Raw genomic sequence first — 17,286 nt, 5'->3', positions numbered from 1 at the left:
GATTTAATCAATTATCTAGCTGACTAATTTTTTTTTCTTCTTCTAATTAGAATTTAAGAGTGTTAATCTAATTGAAAATATATTCCTTCTGATCATCTTTTTTAATGGCAACGAATGCACTTTTATTCTATATTTTTTAAAATTTACTTAAGAAAATTATATAAAAATTTGATAAAAACTTACTTTTAGTTTTTAAATTTCATTTTAACAATAAAGTTAAATTCCATTTTATTTGAGTTCTACTCTACAAAATCCACTAGTCTCAAAATACCATTTCTTTTTTCTTGATGCATCAAAAAGTAAAATAATTTCATAACTTATTACTAAGACTACATTATTTTTCTAGTTTTCTCCATCCCCATCAATCAAATAAGCTTATAAATAGTCAACATTTTAATATTTTCCTTTAGAAGTAGTGTGGAGAATCGCTTTCATTGCAGCATCAATTTCAATGAATTCTTTGTAAAATCCTTCTCTTCCATAGAAAACTCTAGGATTTCTAAGTCTAACTTCATTAGCTTTTTCATCTCCTAGCATTATATTATTTTTTATTCCACCTGTTACGGAAGAAGCGGCGTCTAAAACTCCAGAAACAGGTTTAGTAATAAGCCCAGCAATTCCTAAACCAACTCCTTTTAGCAAACCAAAAGCTCCTCCCTTTTTAGCTCCTTCAAAAGGATTTACCAAAACGCCTGTGATTCCTTTAGTAACACCTGATACTATGGAAGTGATTCCTTATGTGGCTCCATCTAAAACATTTTTTGGTTTAATTTAATTCTTTCTCTCTCTTTCTTGTAAGTATTCTTCGTCCTAAATAAAATATTGTTTGTTATCAATTTAAAAAATAAATCATGCTTATAATTTTTATTTTTAAAAAGTAAGTAAGTACCATGCATAAAGCAGACACTCCACTAGATAAAGACCCAGTTATCTTATTAACTGAATTAAAAGCTCCCGCCATAGTATTTTTGATTAAAGAAGAAGCTCCTTCCATAATACCTAATCCGCCTTCAAGAGGTCCTTTGACAAAACCTTCAGCAGGTTTTTAAATAAGATCAATTACACCTGTGGAAATATTTTAGAAGAGTCCAACTGGATTACCAATAATATTGAATGATCCACATGCCTTTAGAACTTCTCTAATAGCTTAAGTTTTATAGTGATCTGTTAATTTACTAGTGATGCCAGAGGGTGTTTCAAAGCAGTTAATAAGTTTTATTCCATTTAACTTAATAGGTGATTCTATGTCAGCTAAAACAACACCAAGTGCAGAAAATATTTGCTTAAAAAAGTTTGAGCTCTGTGTGCTTGTTTTAAAATTACCTTTGATTATAAGATTAGCTTCAATATTAGATAGGATTAGCTGATTTATAAACGTAGGAATACTACTTGGAGGAATTTCACATTCTTACCATTTGAATTTTTTATTCTATATTTTTTATTAAATATTTATTCAGTTTGTTTTTTATCATTTTAAAATTTAATTAATCATTTTTTTAATAAAAATAAACATTTTTTGAATAATTTTCATGTATTGCTTGTCTTTTGTTAGATTATTAGATTTTTTGTTTTTTAGATTTATTTTTTATTAAATATTTATTCAGTTTGTTTTTTATCATTTTAAAATTTAATTAATGATTTTTTTAATAAAAATAAACATTTTTTGAATAATTTTCATGTATTAGTTTGCTTGTCTTTTGTTAGATTATTAGATTTTTTGTTTCTTAGATTGACTTTTTATTGAATATTTATTCAGTTTTTTATCATTTTAAAATTTAATAAATCATTTTTTTTTTAAATAAATATTTTTCAATAATTTTCATGTATTTGTTTGTTTTTTTGTTGTTTTGCTGTTTTTTTTGTTAGATTTTTAGATTGTTTATTTAAAAGTTAGATTGATTTTTTATTAAATATCTTTAAAATATTCTATGCTTTTTATTATGATTTAAATATAAAAATAAATTATTTGAATAATAAATTTATTTAAGTCAAGTAATTTTTAAAGTTCGCAGGATTTATTTGTGACTAAATGAAAATAAAATTTTTTAAATCAAAACCAAATTTATATAAAAATATTTTTTTTTTCGCACAAAACTAAATCAAGTGTTTTCATAAAAATAAAAAAATTTTTGTCAAGAAAAATTTTACTTTGTTTTGATTTTTTTTTAAGCTTGCAGACTCATCGATTTGATTTTTAATTGAACTCAAATGAGAACTTTCTACAGTATATTAGACTTCTTCTACGGTATTTATAAAATCCTATACAACATTAACTAATTAATCTTCTATTCTAATTGTGAAAGGATCAATTTCTAAAACTAGGTTATTAAAGAGAGTAAGGTTTTTAGCTACTAAGTTTTATTCTACCATGATGTTTATGAAAAAATTGTTGGTTTTATCTTTATTGTACTGAGAATATTTATTTGGAGTTAAAATTACAGGATTAGAAATGTTGTAACTGTTATTTTGGTCAATATTCAAGAGTTTTACTCTAAGCTGATTCGTCATTAATTCTTATTTTTTTATAGTAATAAACTCAACTCCTTTTATTGTTACATAGATTATCTCTTTTGGCTTCTCATTTATTCTATGATTTTAAACTACTGAAATACCAATCTATTTTATATAAACACTTATCTACTATTCAATTTTATTTTTTAATAGAGAATTTGATTCTTCTTAATTTTTTTGTTAACTTTCCTTGAGGCTAAGTTTTTTTGGTTGTCCCAAATTTTATGGAAAATGCTTTTACTCTATTTATTTTTCTATCTTTTGTCTTAGCTCTTCCTTTTCTTACTATGTAACAGGTTCATCTTTATACGAGTCTTCGAATTTAATAATTCTTGTAAAACCGTCAATCTCAATTGACAATTTAATGTAAATATTCTAAAACTAAATAAATTAAAAATTTTACTTATAAATTTGTCATTTAATTATAAATAAGTCATTTACCTAATTTTTATTTAATCCTTAAGGAGATAATTATAATTTATCTCGAAGATAAATTTAGTCAGGTGATAAGTTATAATTGAGAAGCTGATAGTTTTTTTATTTTGGTATCAATTATAAATAAAGTTTCTTTTCTCTATCAAATGGATGTTCCCATGAAAAATGGTATTACTAATCAAGCTATGCAGAGTCATAATTTTCAGATAATGGCAAGAGAGATACATTAAAATCATACAAATTTATAGTAACACTAGAAGTAAGATTTTATATCAAATAAGGTTTTTCTTTATCGCTGACTTTTTCAATTACTATGTAAATATTTGAATCATCAGATCGCACATCAGTCCTTAAGAAAACTACATTTAATTTATCTTAAGTACTTCTTACCATAAAGTTCACAGTTCCGAGCTCTTGAACATTTAAATTTCCACTCCAATTCCACTCATTTGCTTCTTCTTATAACTTAATTGATAAAAATCTGCTCTCACTTTAATCATACCAAAACAAAGGAATTCTGGTATCTTTTTCTATTGCTGTAACTTTATCATCATACCCTTTCTACTTAATATAAATCTAATGTCCTGTCTTATTAACTAATATAAACCTATTACAAAATACATTTAACCAATAAAATACATTTAAAAATGTTTTAAATAATTTAATAAATAAAAGCTTACCTAGGAGAAATAGTAATCACTTTTGAAAACAGCTTTTAATCATAATCTACGTTTTTAATGGAAACATTAACTCCTACTGTCTAATAAATAGGTATCAAGAAATCATTTAATGTGTATAAGTCTAACTAAGTTGTTCCCACACCTCCTATACTAACTGGTTAAGAAATTTTATCATATTTATAGTCTTAGATACTTAATTATTCCCCAGTGTCGTTGCCGAATAAAATAAAGTTAGTATTTAAAGATTCTTCCTCATAAATCTGATTTTAACCTCCAACAATCCTGCATTCTGATTTTTTTTTCTAAATTGATGTGTAAATGTTTAATTTTTAAGGACTTTCATTTATTAGATAACCTTTGCAGTATATGTATAGATACTTACATCCTTAAACAGTTTATTCTTTTTGATGAATAGATATTTCACTTTGATTTCCATTAAAATCTTTAATGGCTACTCTTTCAATTTAATTACCAATCATTTTAGCCTCATTACTATAGAAATGGTTAGGAATCTGCAAACTGATAACTGATTCTATATTTTAAGAACAGTTATAAAATTCATAAACTTATCCGCTATTCATATTTTTGGAAGAATCTGTTTGTCTTTTCGATCTTGCTACCTTGTTTTCTGACGAACTTTATTCATAAAAAATAAAATAAAATATAAATAAATAGCTTTTAGTAAAATGAATGAATTGTTTCAATAAAAAATATATTTTTAAAAATAAAACTAAGCAAAATGTTTGTTTGTATTAAAATAGTTTTGTGTTTAGCTAGAATAAATTAAGAATATCTTACTTGTTGTTAATAAATTAGAAAAGTATAGGTTTTGGTAAGCAGTTTTTAATTTTGTAAGGAGGTTCCAAAGAAAATATTGTACACTTCTAATTTTAAATGTCTTGATTTACTCTAAGTATTAAAAATTTATCTGATAGCTAAATTTCTTGCGCTTAATTAAGCATACTATTTCTAAGTACGTTATAATTGTAAATTTTTGATTTATATTCACTTTTTTCTAAAGTAACACTAAAAAATCCATTTAGAAGATCTATAGGAATAGGGAATTTCTGATTTTTCTTAATATTGAACACCTTTTATTTTAAATGCAAAATATTATTTATAAAAAAATAAGACAAAAATATTTTATTTAGAGTTAGTAATTTAAAAATAAATAATCTTATTATCATAATTATCTTTTAAAAATGGAATCAATCAATCTACTTTGAATGATTAGCTTAATATTTATAATCTTAACTAACAAATATTAATTTATAAATGGGATTAATCTACTTTGGATAAAGTATTCACTTAATTAAGTGATTGTTAAGAAATTATTTACAGTAAAAATTCAATTCAAGTGAGAATAAATTAAATAAATAAATACCTGCTTTTGAATCTGATTTTCATCAAAAATAGTGAGTTATAGAACATAGTTACATCCATTAAAGAACTAATAAGGAGAAGAAATGTTTAGAACCTTTTTAAAAGTAAAATTATCAAGCTTGACTTCAGTTATAACATAATATAATTTTATGTTATTTTCATTTTTGCAGACCCTTAAGCTACTACGCACTTTGTCTAAGTCTATTTGCTAAATATATTTCAAATTCTTATTAGGAACTAATACTTTAACTTTAACCTATTCACTACTTTTTTTGAAAACAAATGTTTCTTTTTTGTCATTTACCTATTTAATTTATTACCATCAATAAATAAATATATTTTATTTTATAAAAAGAAAATAAATAAATAAATAAATAAATACTATTTTGGACTCCATCATATCAACTTTAAAGTTTTTTTCTTGGAAGTTATTTAAATAACATTTATAGATTTTTTACTCGGATACTAAGGGAATGTTTTAAGAATTTTAAATGTTATTTAAGTCTGTGATTATTTCAATAGGATATCCTGTTTCATTTCTAACAGCATATGGGGATATCTCTTGCAAATTTTCTTCATCTGAAGTTTCTTCCTTTTGCACCTCAGAGTGTTGCAATGACGAAAAATTAGTACTCCAAATATATGATTCTCTTGTTTTCCTAACAGCAGGGATGATTTCCTTTCTAATTGTGTAATTGATTCTTGAGAGGAGATATAAGAATTAAGTGGATACAGTTAAGTTAAGCGTTCTGTAATTTGGATTCATCTCAATTGTAATTAGCTATTTCACATTGCTTACTTCGCTTTTAATAAAATCAACAGTAAAGCCTACTTTTTCTATTATAGGCTCCCATAAACCTACTTTAGCATTATAATATTCAGCACCTAATTCAAAACTAGAAGTAAGCTTATTATTAGAAAATAAATTTTTTTAAGTTTTAAATTCATTTTTAAATGTAAAAAATTAATAATTACTTTAGCTTAGATATTGTTTTGGTTAAATTTGACATTCATTTCATAGAGGTTCAAATCTAATACAGGAACATAGGAAGAATTCAAGTCATTTATAATAATTATTTCTAGGCCTTAAATATCAATAAATAAATCCACTTCATTGACCTATACCTAATGTTGAGCTATTTAAATTAATTTTGACTCAACTTACTCTAATTCTTATTTTATTTTTTGTTCCTCAGTAAGTTTAGGTATAAGTGTTGTAGGTCTTGTTTATTAGTTTACATTTAACTCATCTTCACTTTAGATTTTATCTTTTTCTTGCAGAGGAATTTCTACTTTTCTGCTTAACCTTTCAGGTTAGTTTTTGATATCTTCTTATATAATTACTATAGTTTGATTGACTAATGTGAGATCTTAGAATGTTATTTTTAAAACTGCTTTTAAAAGCTAAGTTTCTATGCTTGTCTTATTTGAAAAGAGATTATTTTCTTAAGGAAGTAAATACTCTATTTTTTTGAAATTTAAATCCAGTGGAAGAAGTATATTCCTTTTTAAGACTTTCTTAAAATCTTTTGTTTTCAGTTCTTCTTGGTTGCAAATGAAAATTTCTAATTTTTTCAAGTTGGCTGACATATTAATTGTTTCATTTATTTACTATGCAATATTTTTTTAATTACTCATTTATTAATAGTATTATGATTTTTCTGTTTGCTTAGCTCCTAATTCTTACATTTTCAAATTGAAATCTAATTCGCATCTGATAGCTATAACATTCACTTCATCTGGGCAAGGTGTACAAATTATAAAATTTTGAATGTTTATTTTCAATTTTGTTTAAACGCCTTATCTCATTTCTTTATTGTATTATTTAATTTACTATTCAGCTTTTTACTTTTCCTAAATCTATTCTTAAGTTAATTCTACTTTAAAAACTGGTTCAGGAGCATCAACACTAGCATCTAAATCAAAGAAATCCGCAATCGCAAGAAGATGTCTAACTTTAGCTTACACCTTACAATTCTGAATACTGATTTCCATTTCCTTGTCATCATTAGGCAGTAACTCAAATTCAAATTATATTTATGATTGTCTATTAATTTAATATTCTGATTGAACATTATACTAATTTTCATTATTAATTAAAACGTTTATATCTTATAATTCTTCTAAGCTGTACGTTTTTTAGACTATTTCTTCACCAAGCAAACTACTCTCTACATATTCTCCATTTATCAAGCTAAAGCAGGAAGCATTCAATTTTTTAGCATAAATTTTAGTTTTTAAGGTTTTATCATAAATATCTTCCTTATCAATGTTTTCATCTATTATTTAAATTACCCTCATGCCTTCCACAGTGAATTTGACAAAAGGAAGGTTATTTTCTTGATCAAGGGCAAATACAGATAGATTTTCTAGATCTACTTGAACAAAAACTCCATCTTTATCAAAATACTAGTATGCTAAATTCATAGTTCTTTTAAGTTTGCTGTCTTCTTACTTTTTAATCATCTTCTCTAATACTGCTTAAGGCTTTTAATTCCTTTCCCAGTCATTTACTAAGAATCTATCACAGCCATCATCATAAGCTATGTTATGCATGACACACTTCATTATCAAATTATAGTTTTCATTAGAAATTCTAAAAATAATAGGACTGATATGGTTGTAAACTTTAATAGTTGTATCTATTTTAATATCATTTCCATAAATGTATTTATATTAATAAAAATAGTTAGCAAGATTAACACTAACATTCAAGTTAAATTTTTGAGTTATTTCTGTAACTTAGTCTCCTTTAATTACTCTAATTAGCATATTCTCAGCATTTACTTCATAAATATCGCTATATGTTTCTTTTATTTCATTTTTTATCTTACATTCCAATAATCTGCTAGAATCCTTAACTACCTTATTTGTAACTTTGATTACACCTAAGTCTGCTTGTAAATACTCACCAGATTAAGGATTTGGTTTAAGAGTTATTAATGGATTCTTGATCAAAATATCTAGCTTAAAAAGTAATGGTTTCTCTAATAATTCTGCTATTTTTTTCCCTCCTATTTTATCTAAACAAAGGACAGGATCCTAAGCTTTATCTAAATCCTTAAAAAAGGAGATTTTATACTTTTCAACTATTTCTGATTCATGAATAAAAGAATTTGGATTTTCCAAACATTCCAAAAACTACTGTAAGATATAATCAATAAACCTCAAAACAGGTGCTTAAATATAGTTAAGATGAATAGAATTAAAAACTAAATTGACAAAAGTATCAACATTGTCAGATTATATCTTACTAGATCCTTCAAATAGCATTCTAAAATCAACTTCCAATAAGTTAGATGAGTTCTAAAATAAAAAGTTCATAAATAATTATTTTATTCATATTAATTTCAAATGCAAATAAATAAAAAAAGAAAGAAAGAAAAGTTCAAAAATTAAATGAGGAAAAAAAATTATTAAAAATTTGTTTGTTTTTTTAATTGCAAAAACTCTTTAAAAAAATTAATTTACATTTTTATTTAGTATTCCTAGAATTTCTTAATATTGAATATTTTTCCAATCTTCTTCAGAATAGATCGTGTTCGGATAATTTGTTGAGTCTCTTACTCTTAAATTGCCTAAGGAGCTTTTTATGGCTATTTCATCAGATCTTAGCTTAGTTTCAATGTTAATATTATTTATCTGTAAGTCATTGATGGGAAGTCTGTTTTTGAAGTTAATTAAAACAATCTTTATCTAGTTTATTTAAACATTCGCTTGCAACAGAATTGTTGAGCAATCTTATAAATCTTAACTTTTAGAGGATGGAGAATCTGAATTTTTAAATTTTGGTGATTCTTACTGCTTAGACCCTTAATTTTTAGTATTATTTGAATTCAGTGAGCTTATTTTTCCAGAAGCCATAGTTTCACTTAAATTACCACTTATACTTTCTTTATTTGAGAAATCTTTTTTAAATAAATTTTAAATAAATAAATGATTTAATTAATTGTTTTAAATAAATAAATAAATTTACCAATATTAGATTCTGCCTAGAAAAATGTGAGTATTTTAGCAAGAGTATCTGGTTTGTAATTAAGAGTAAGATTATTGAACTTTAAGTCAATATTCAAGTCTACATTTTGATATTCAGGATGCCCTTTATCAAGCATTATTAGGCTAACTTAAATAAGATCATTTTAGTTTTGATCTGATTCTAATGAACTGGTTATAAAATCATTTAAATTGTTATCTTTGTAAGAATAGAGATAGTCAGATAAAAATAGTCCACCTAAAGCAAGGCCAACATTTGTCTTTTGTTTTCTCTCGAAATAATCTAAAGCTAGCTTCTGTGTTTTTAGAACTAAAAATGGTTTTTCTGAATACTTAGTCTCATCGAATAATGATAACTAAATGTTTCCAATCTAAAAATGGGATTCAATCAAGATTTAGTCTAAATTATTTTTTTGCTGCTTTTCTAGTTCATTTGAGCTAAGCTTTTAATTATTTCCAAATTACTCCAAATCTTTCTCAGTAATTACATTTTTTGTAATTTAAGTTCTTATTTTTTCAATATTTTCTATCCATGAGTTGGTAGCGTTTTCTTTTTCACAGGCAAAATAAATATCGGTGTATTTATTTTTAACGCTAAATGCATTCTTAAAGCCAACAATACTCTCATCAACTCTTGTTATTATAGAGTTCTTGACCCATATTACTTCTTACGCTTTAAGATCATAGGAATTTGAGAATAAATAAATGTAACCACCTGATAAAACACCAGTATACCTTACCCAATTTTTTAGTGTCTTGCCTCTTTTAAATATGATACCACTTTTAATAGATCTACTTAATAAAACATTTTTCTTTTGTTCTACTTATTCTAGTGTTTGCTTTCTAGGCAACTTTAGTTCATCGATTGGTATTTCAAAACAATCACCAATACTCAATAATTTCTCATAAACACTTGGATTCATTCTAAGATTTATCTTATCTATGCCTCCTTCAATTAAGATATTTGCCTATTTATTTATATAAATGCTAAATAAAATAGCAAATTATTGAATTAAAAATAATACTTTTTGTATTTTTCCTTGTGCAGGTTGTTTGACAAGAGTAGCACTTAAATTAATAGAGAAATCATCAACGGTATTATAGAATTATGAATTCTCAGAAAAGTGATCTTATATTTATTAGGATTTACTTGAATTTATATAGTTATTATACAGCTCTATTGATTCAAAAAAAGTCAGCTTCGTTTTAGATAGTTAAATGTTGTACATATCTAATGCCTTTATCTCAAATGGTAGATTTGGTTTGAGAACATCTTAAATCGTATTTACTTTTAGATTACCTAAATTTATAACCCATGCTTAATTGGATATCATTCCATTTTGTTTAAGTGGAATGACAATAACAGGTGAATCTAAATCTAAATTAAATTTAAGAACTGTATCATTCTTCATTCTTTCCTACAAAGAGAATTGCTCCTTATGAATTTAATCAGAAATTTATTCCTAAGCAGATTATTTAAATTGCTCATCTTTAAATTAAATATCAAAAAACTAAGTGAGTCGAAGGACTAGGTGAGAATCGTAATTAAATCTGACTGATCTAATTTTTATGTCAATAACTTTATCAATGTGAGGAGCATCTAATGGGTTGGAGATGAAAGTACACTCGATCAAAGGATAAGTACTCTTTTCAATAGTAGGATTTAAGATATTTAAAGTTTTTGCTGTATTACTTCCTAAAAATTCATCAATCATTTTCAACTACAAACTTTTAAGAGTGACTTTTACTTCGCTATTTTCTTCACGCAACTTAAAATTTCCATTGATATAGTTAAGCTAAAATAACAAGCACTATACTGTAGAGCCTAGATCATTACTAAGCTTAATGCAAGCTCCTTTCAAAGTTAAGTCTACAGTACAATAAACATATTCTTTAGGTCTAATAACCTTAGGTGCGTCAATAGCCTCTTCACTAAAGTTTTCATCAATAAACTGCTTTATTTAATTTCTTCAAAATAAAATATTAATTTTTTGAAAAGCACAATTTTATGATTTGAAATTAATTAGTAATTCATAAGATAGATCTAAAACAAGTAAATTTTATTATTTAAAAGAATAAAATTATTTAAATTACTTTTCATCTTCTGTAATTAAGTCTTTTGGTGCTTTGAAAATATAACTCATAAATCCTTATTTTTACCCTTTCTTTTTATTTTCAAGCTCCTTTATTTTAATTGCTTTTTATATTTCAAAAATAATTTTTTTCGCCCTTTCTTGTAGAATTTCAATGTCTAACTTGATAACAGCATCTTCATATTCTGCTTTTTCAACTTCACTTAAGCATTAAACTGTTTGATTATCTTTATCTTATTACATAATTTTATTGTGATGTGTAGAAAATATATTTGATAATCTTTCAATTTCCTATGCATCTATATTTTTATTATTTTTCTTTCTAATTGCTATTTCTTTTGCATACTCAAAAGCATACTCAAGCTATTCAATAATCTGTTGCAATTATCTTTGTTGCAAATGGAGATCTATGCTATCAAGATTTAATTTAACCTAAAATATCAAACAAATTAATAAATTAATAATTCAATTAAAAAATTTTTAATTTTCATTTTAAAAAAATCCTATTTATTTCATTTATCAAAAACATTTTTTTTTATTTCACTTCAAAAAATATTTCGAAAGATATTTTATTAATTTTTTTTTTGAAAATTTTATCTTTTTTTTTTTCAATATTAATTTATTTAATGATTTTATATTTTATTTATTGTTTTATAATATTTTTCTTTTTATCTATTCGATTTTCTTATAACTTAGCCTCTCTTTGAATAACTTACTATTTTATATACTATTTCAATTGTCTTAAACCATTTTCTACTATAATTTTTACTTATTCTGTATTATTCAATTACATTTTATTATTTTACTTCAAAAAAATATTTAGAAAGATATTTTATCCATATTTTTTATTGAAAATTTAATCTTTTTTTTTTTCAATATTAATTTATTTAATGATTTTATATTTTATTTATTGTTTTATAATATTTTTCTTTTTATCTATTCGATTTTCTTATAACTTAGTCTCTCTTTTTGAATAACTTACTATTTTATATACTATTTCAATTGTCTTAAACCATTTTCTACTATAATTTTTACTTATTCTGTATTATTCAATTACATTTTATTCTTATATTTAATAATCATTTTTTTTTTTGATTTGTTTATTTTGAAATAAATTGATTCATAAGAAATATTTATGAATAATAATACTTAAATTTCGGGCACTTCGAAATTTCCTTTGTTGTTCATGATTAAACTGACCTAAAATGAGATTTTTAAAAGGAAATCAACTGGTTCTTCAGTTTATAGTTAGCCTTCTTTCATGATCATCCCATTCATAATTTGAACTCTTCGATGATTGGGAGAATCATAAATAAACCTTTCTTCATGAGCATTCCAATAGATACCAGCATTCGATATTATTAATAATTTTCTTGTTGGCTCATTTTTATTTGCTTAAACAGTTCTATCTATGAAAGTCTGTTCCCCATCTTTATTTATTGTAAAAGTTTCTATTTTATCTAAGCAGAAACCCCATGAATATCTTTTTGTGATAGTGTCTTCGAATCTGACATGAATATTTTTTATTGTGACTTATAAATTATCCACTATTTTCATAGTTAGCTTTTACATATATCCAGCATCTTTTTCGCCTGATTTACTTTATTCTTATTACTTTGCTGCTATTTTTTAAAGACATTCAATGGTAAATGTTTCAATATTCAACAGCTTCAGTCTAAGGGAATTGTAATCTTAGAAAGTCCATTCTTTTTTTTCTTTAGGTGTTACAACCAAATATAGGCCATCTAATAATAATTCTACTGGTTTAGATCCAATACTTTATATAGGGGCTTTAAGCTCAAATTTCTCTATTCTAGAAAATTGATGGCTTATTGGAAGATTTAGTATATCTATAACACTTGGGTTGAGCGAAACATTTTAAATTTTGACTTCACCAGAAAATATTCCAAATTATTTTAAATTTTCTTTAGTCAAACCAACAATATATTCACCAGCTATTCTATTTAGAAGTCTGGTAAAGAGGTCTTTTAACATTTCTTTTACTCAAATATAAAAACGCACACTATTGAACACTTATCAAGTGAAAAGACAAAATAATTCTTTAATAAAATCTAAATACTAAATAAAAATGTCTTTTTGTTTTCTAGCTATAAATATATATTTAATTGTTTTACTAATGACCTACCTACCTATCTAATTTTAATTTATTTGATAACAATATTATTAAATTCTTATTATAATCAATTTAATTAAATATTTTTTATCATATAAAAGTCAATAAAAAGGTGAGAGCACTTTTCTATTCTATTATCATCAGATAAATAAATCCTAAAAAACAAATAATTGTTTATCTAAATATCTTTCAATTCCAGAAAAATATTCTAAAAACTAAAATATATTTTTTTTAATAAATTAATTTGTTATTTCTTTAATTTACTTGTACAATATTCATTTAAATATCTTCTTATTAATTTCAATAATTTATAAAAATAATTTTTTAATAATAAATTGCTTAATGATTTTTCAACATAAATTGATAAAATCTGTTAAATAATAAATTCTATTTAGTTTAAAATATTTTTATGAACAACAATATAATAATTTAATTTTGAAAATATAAAAATTCTTAATTAAGAATACTATTTTCAAATAAATATAATAAAAATTAAAATATTGTAATTAACTACTTTTTTAGTTTATTTATATTTTAAAAGTAAAAAAATATTATTTTAAATGGCTTGATTAGTTTAATAATTACAATAAATATAAAAATATGGATAATTTTATAATAAAAATTGCTAAAAAAATATTGACTCTACTCTCTACATATACTTTTATAATATCTTATAGTTATATTATATATACTTACTAATTAGGTTACTAATTAAATTAAAATTAACGAAAATGCAAAATTAGTTGATTTAATTTTATTAACTTAAAATATTTTTTTTTAAATAATTCAAATAATTTAACTTTATTTAAAAATGCTTAAAATTTTTATAACTAAAGAAATTAAATATTTTTTTTTTTATGCTCTTACTGAAATGGAATTTGTGTTCATACTTTAAGAAAATACTTGAAGAAAGTGAATTATTTTTTATTTTAAAATTTTATTTTTATATTCAACTTATTTAAGAATTGATTAAAAAAGCTAATATTAAAATGTAAAGAAAGATTAAATACTAATATATATAAAATAATAATAAATATCTAACAAGAAATGTAAGTACAAATATTATAACTTTAAAAGGAAATAAATGAATTGTTTATGTTGGTTGCAATTAAATAATTAAATTTTTAGTTTTTTAATTAAAATATTTGGCTAAATTAATTTATTAATATAGTAGTTTGTTTTTTTAGAGTATATTAAAATAACCTTTAATTTTTTTATATTTTTATCAGCTAGAAACATTTTAGTAGATTTATTTAAGTGAGTTTTAGTTATTATTTTGTATAAGATAGGAAAGAGTGTTTTCAACAGAGTGTAGTTTAACTCTGTCTTCTTGTCTAAATTAAATCATTTAGCTAATCAAAGTATTAAATTAGCTGTATTCTGGGTTTAAGAATGAATGAAATTCAACTTTTTTAAAGATAGGAACATGCTCATAATCTAGAGTTCTATTAGTTAGATAGTAATAGACAATGCCAAGACTATAAATGTCACTCTTTTTATAATTATTTTCTTATTAATAATTTAAAATTATACTAAAAGCGCTTACGCTTTATGTGTAATGTTGTATGTCCTTCACTTGGAGTAGTTTATGAAGCTGTTCTGGTGAGCCATATTTTCTTGAGCATTCACCCTTTTTATTTAGTTAAATAAAATGAATTCTTAATTAACAAAATGCCTCTAAATTTTCGACTCGCTTTGATTTTATTTTGTTGAGCAGATTTAGAGCAATAATTTGAGGAAGAATTTACATGAGTTTTTGAAGAATTTTCCCCTTAATTTAATCTTTTACACTCTCCAAAATCACCTATTTATTATTAATTTGAGTTATTAAAAATTTGCACAGAAAGAAAGAAAAAATTAAAATTTAGAAATTTAATTGAAACATAACAAATAGTAATTAATATTTACCTATTTTATATTGTCCGTCCTAGCCTAATAAAACATTTTCGCAACTTATATTGAAATGGATAATATTTTTTTAGTGTATTGCTTTTAGTCCTTGCAGTATTTAATTTGCTATAAAATAAATATCTTCTTAATTTAACCAAGTTTTTTGTTTTCTATGTTTTTCAAGCACTTCTGCCAAATCACCTTTTATATTGAATGTGTATTGAGTAAAAAAACAAATCGAGGCTTAATGTTAAGAATATAAATTATTAAAATATAAGAAATACTTTGACAGAATTCCATAGAGTAAAAGCCACATGAGTTATCTGGATAGGCTATGTATTCTAAGACCTTAATAACATTTGGGTGATCAATAGATTTAAGGCATTAGAATTCATTCATTAGCTTTTACCTCTCATTTTGTGAATTAAAAACCATTCCTTTGATTGCTACAATTGTATTATCTTTTATATGCAGCGCCTTGTAAACAACTCCATAATATCCTTTTCCAATCTGCTTGATTATTTTGTATCCTCTTTCAAGGAGATATCCAACAATTTAAGAATTTTAAGCTTCACCCTCTGAGTTAATTTCAATTTGTATTGACATTTTTATAAATGATTTTCTAAATAGATTGATTGTTAGATGTCTTAAAATTAATTAGCAAAAAAACTTATTAGTTTGTTAATTAATTATATTAATTTTTGTGAATTATTTCCTTATAATCGTTATTAATAGCAAAATATATACCAGTAACTAATTAATTCATATTAATTATGCCTTATGCAACTTAGAACTTTTCAGAAAGTACTATTTTACAAAAATAAATTTTGCCAATTTAATATATTTTTGAAATTTGTAGCCCCATTTGACCATAAAGTAGAAGAACTATTTAAAAAAAGTAAATAATGCTGCGAGATATTTAATATTAAATCAAAAAATATTTATAAAGATTTTTTTTCAAATATTTTTAAAGTAATGAAGAATTTCAACTAAAATTGAAATGAAATATCATAAATACATAAAAATATTTATTTGATATTTAAAAATATTATTTTCACAAAAACTAAATTATTATGAGTTTTGCAAACAAAAAAATATAATCAAATAATAATTCCGCTTATTTATTGTATTTTTGAAGTATTTAGGTAGCCACTTTTAGATTTGAGAGATATTAAAAAATTTTTTTTAAATTAATAAAACAACGAAAAACATTAATAAAAATAATATAAAAAAGAAATTTCATCACTTTAATTTTATAAATATTCTTAACATGCTCTCTTTAAAAATTATTTAACCAATAAATGAGGAATTAATTTATGTTGATTATATCTTCATTTGAAACTAAGAATTTTTAAGATAAAAAATCTTAAAATATTAAATTTGGCTAAATTTAGATCAGTTTAATAAAAATTAGTGTTGGAATATTACTTTTTTTCAATCTAAAAATAAAGTATAAAAGATAAATTAAACTTTGAAAAAGAGTGTAGTTAGTTAGCACTTTAATGAAATATATAAAATTTTTTATGAAATATTATGTATGTGTAACGAATTAGAAACAAAAAATAAAATATTTGATTCAAATAAAACATTCATCATGTTTTAAAGAATGTTTAGAGCAATTTAATTTTTTTTATTTTAATTTGTTTTTTTAGATGTATTTTTTTGGAAGAATAAAAAGCAGCTTTATTAATATAAATATTTTAAAACAAAAAAATTATTTTTAGCATAAAACTAAATATTTTAAAATAAATTTAACTTCTATTTATTTCTTTCAATATAAAGATAATTAAATGACTGTTATTCATAGAAATATCTAAAAATTATTAAATATAAAATAAATTAGAATAAGATAATAAATTATTAAGCATATTATTTCTTTTTAAGAAAATAAAAGATTTTTAATAATGTAATTATATATTTAAAATAAATAATTTTTTATAAAAATCAATGAATTTATGATTTTTAAATTAAATATCCTATTTTTTATTTTTTTAAACTATTAATTGCGTTTTTTAACTTTTATTTATTTGATTTTTTCAGTTATTTCTCAATAAATTTAAATTCTTATTTTATTTTTTAATATTTAATAAGCTTAAACAGTATTATCAATTTACAACAGCACATTTTTTCAAAATTTTATTCTATTTCACAAAATTATTTTTAAATG

The 17,286-nt window shown here is 22.9% G+C and overlaps 2 protein-coding genes across 2 annotated transcripts; both read right to left on the bottom strand. All coding sequences in view use genetic code 6, as the record gives it.

Moving 5' to 3' along the window:
- Positions 1-7: 7 nt before the first annotated feature.
- Positions 8-13,090, bottom strand: TTHERM_00254560 (PH domain protein; the record flags this gene model as incomplete). The annotated part of the gene is made up of 15 exons (XM_001019109.3): positions 8-127; positions 184-810; positions 890-1,429; positions 2,149-2,892; positions 2,953-3,553; positions 3,627-4,262; positions 4,425-4,717; positions 5,011-5,313; positions 5,392-5,916; positions 5,985-8,315; positions 8,481-8,917; positions 8,986-9,970; positions 10,028-10,970; positions 11,097-11,527; positions 12,245-13,090. 15 exons carry the CDS (start codon positions 13,088-13,090, stop codon positions 8-10), a joined length of 10,362 nt encoding a protein of 3,453 aa, XP_001019109.2.
- Positions 13,091-14,454: 1,364 nt separating this feature from the next.
- On the bottom strand, positions 14,455-15,725 carry TTHERM_00254550 (kinase domain protein; the record flags this gene model as incomplete). The annotated part of the gene is made up of 5 exons (XM_001019108.3): positions 14,455-14,721; positions 14,776-14,859; positions 14,978-15,033; positions 15,138-15,320; positions 15,404-15,725. The coding sequence occupies 5 exons, from the start codon at positions 15,723-15,725 to the stop codon at positions 14,455-14,457; spliced, it is 912 nt and encodes a 303-aa protein (XP_001019108.2).
- Positions 15,726-17,286: the final 1,561 nt, after the last annotated feature.

Source organism: Tetrahymena thermophila (genome assembly GCF_000189635.1).
Source record: "Tetrahymena thermophila SB210 genomic scaffold scf_8254590, whole genome shotgun sequence".
NCBI classification, from domain to species: domain Eukaryota; phylum Ciliophora; class Oligohymenophorea; order Hymenostomatida; family Tetrahymenidae; genus Tetrahymena; species Tetrahymena thermophila.
Note: the sequence above shows the minus strand (reverse complement) of the source record. Positions and strands in the feature narration are given on the sequence as shown.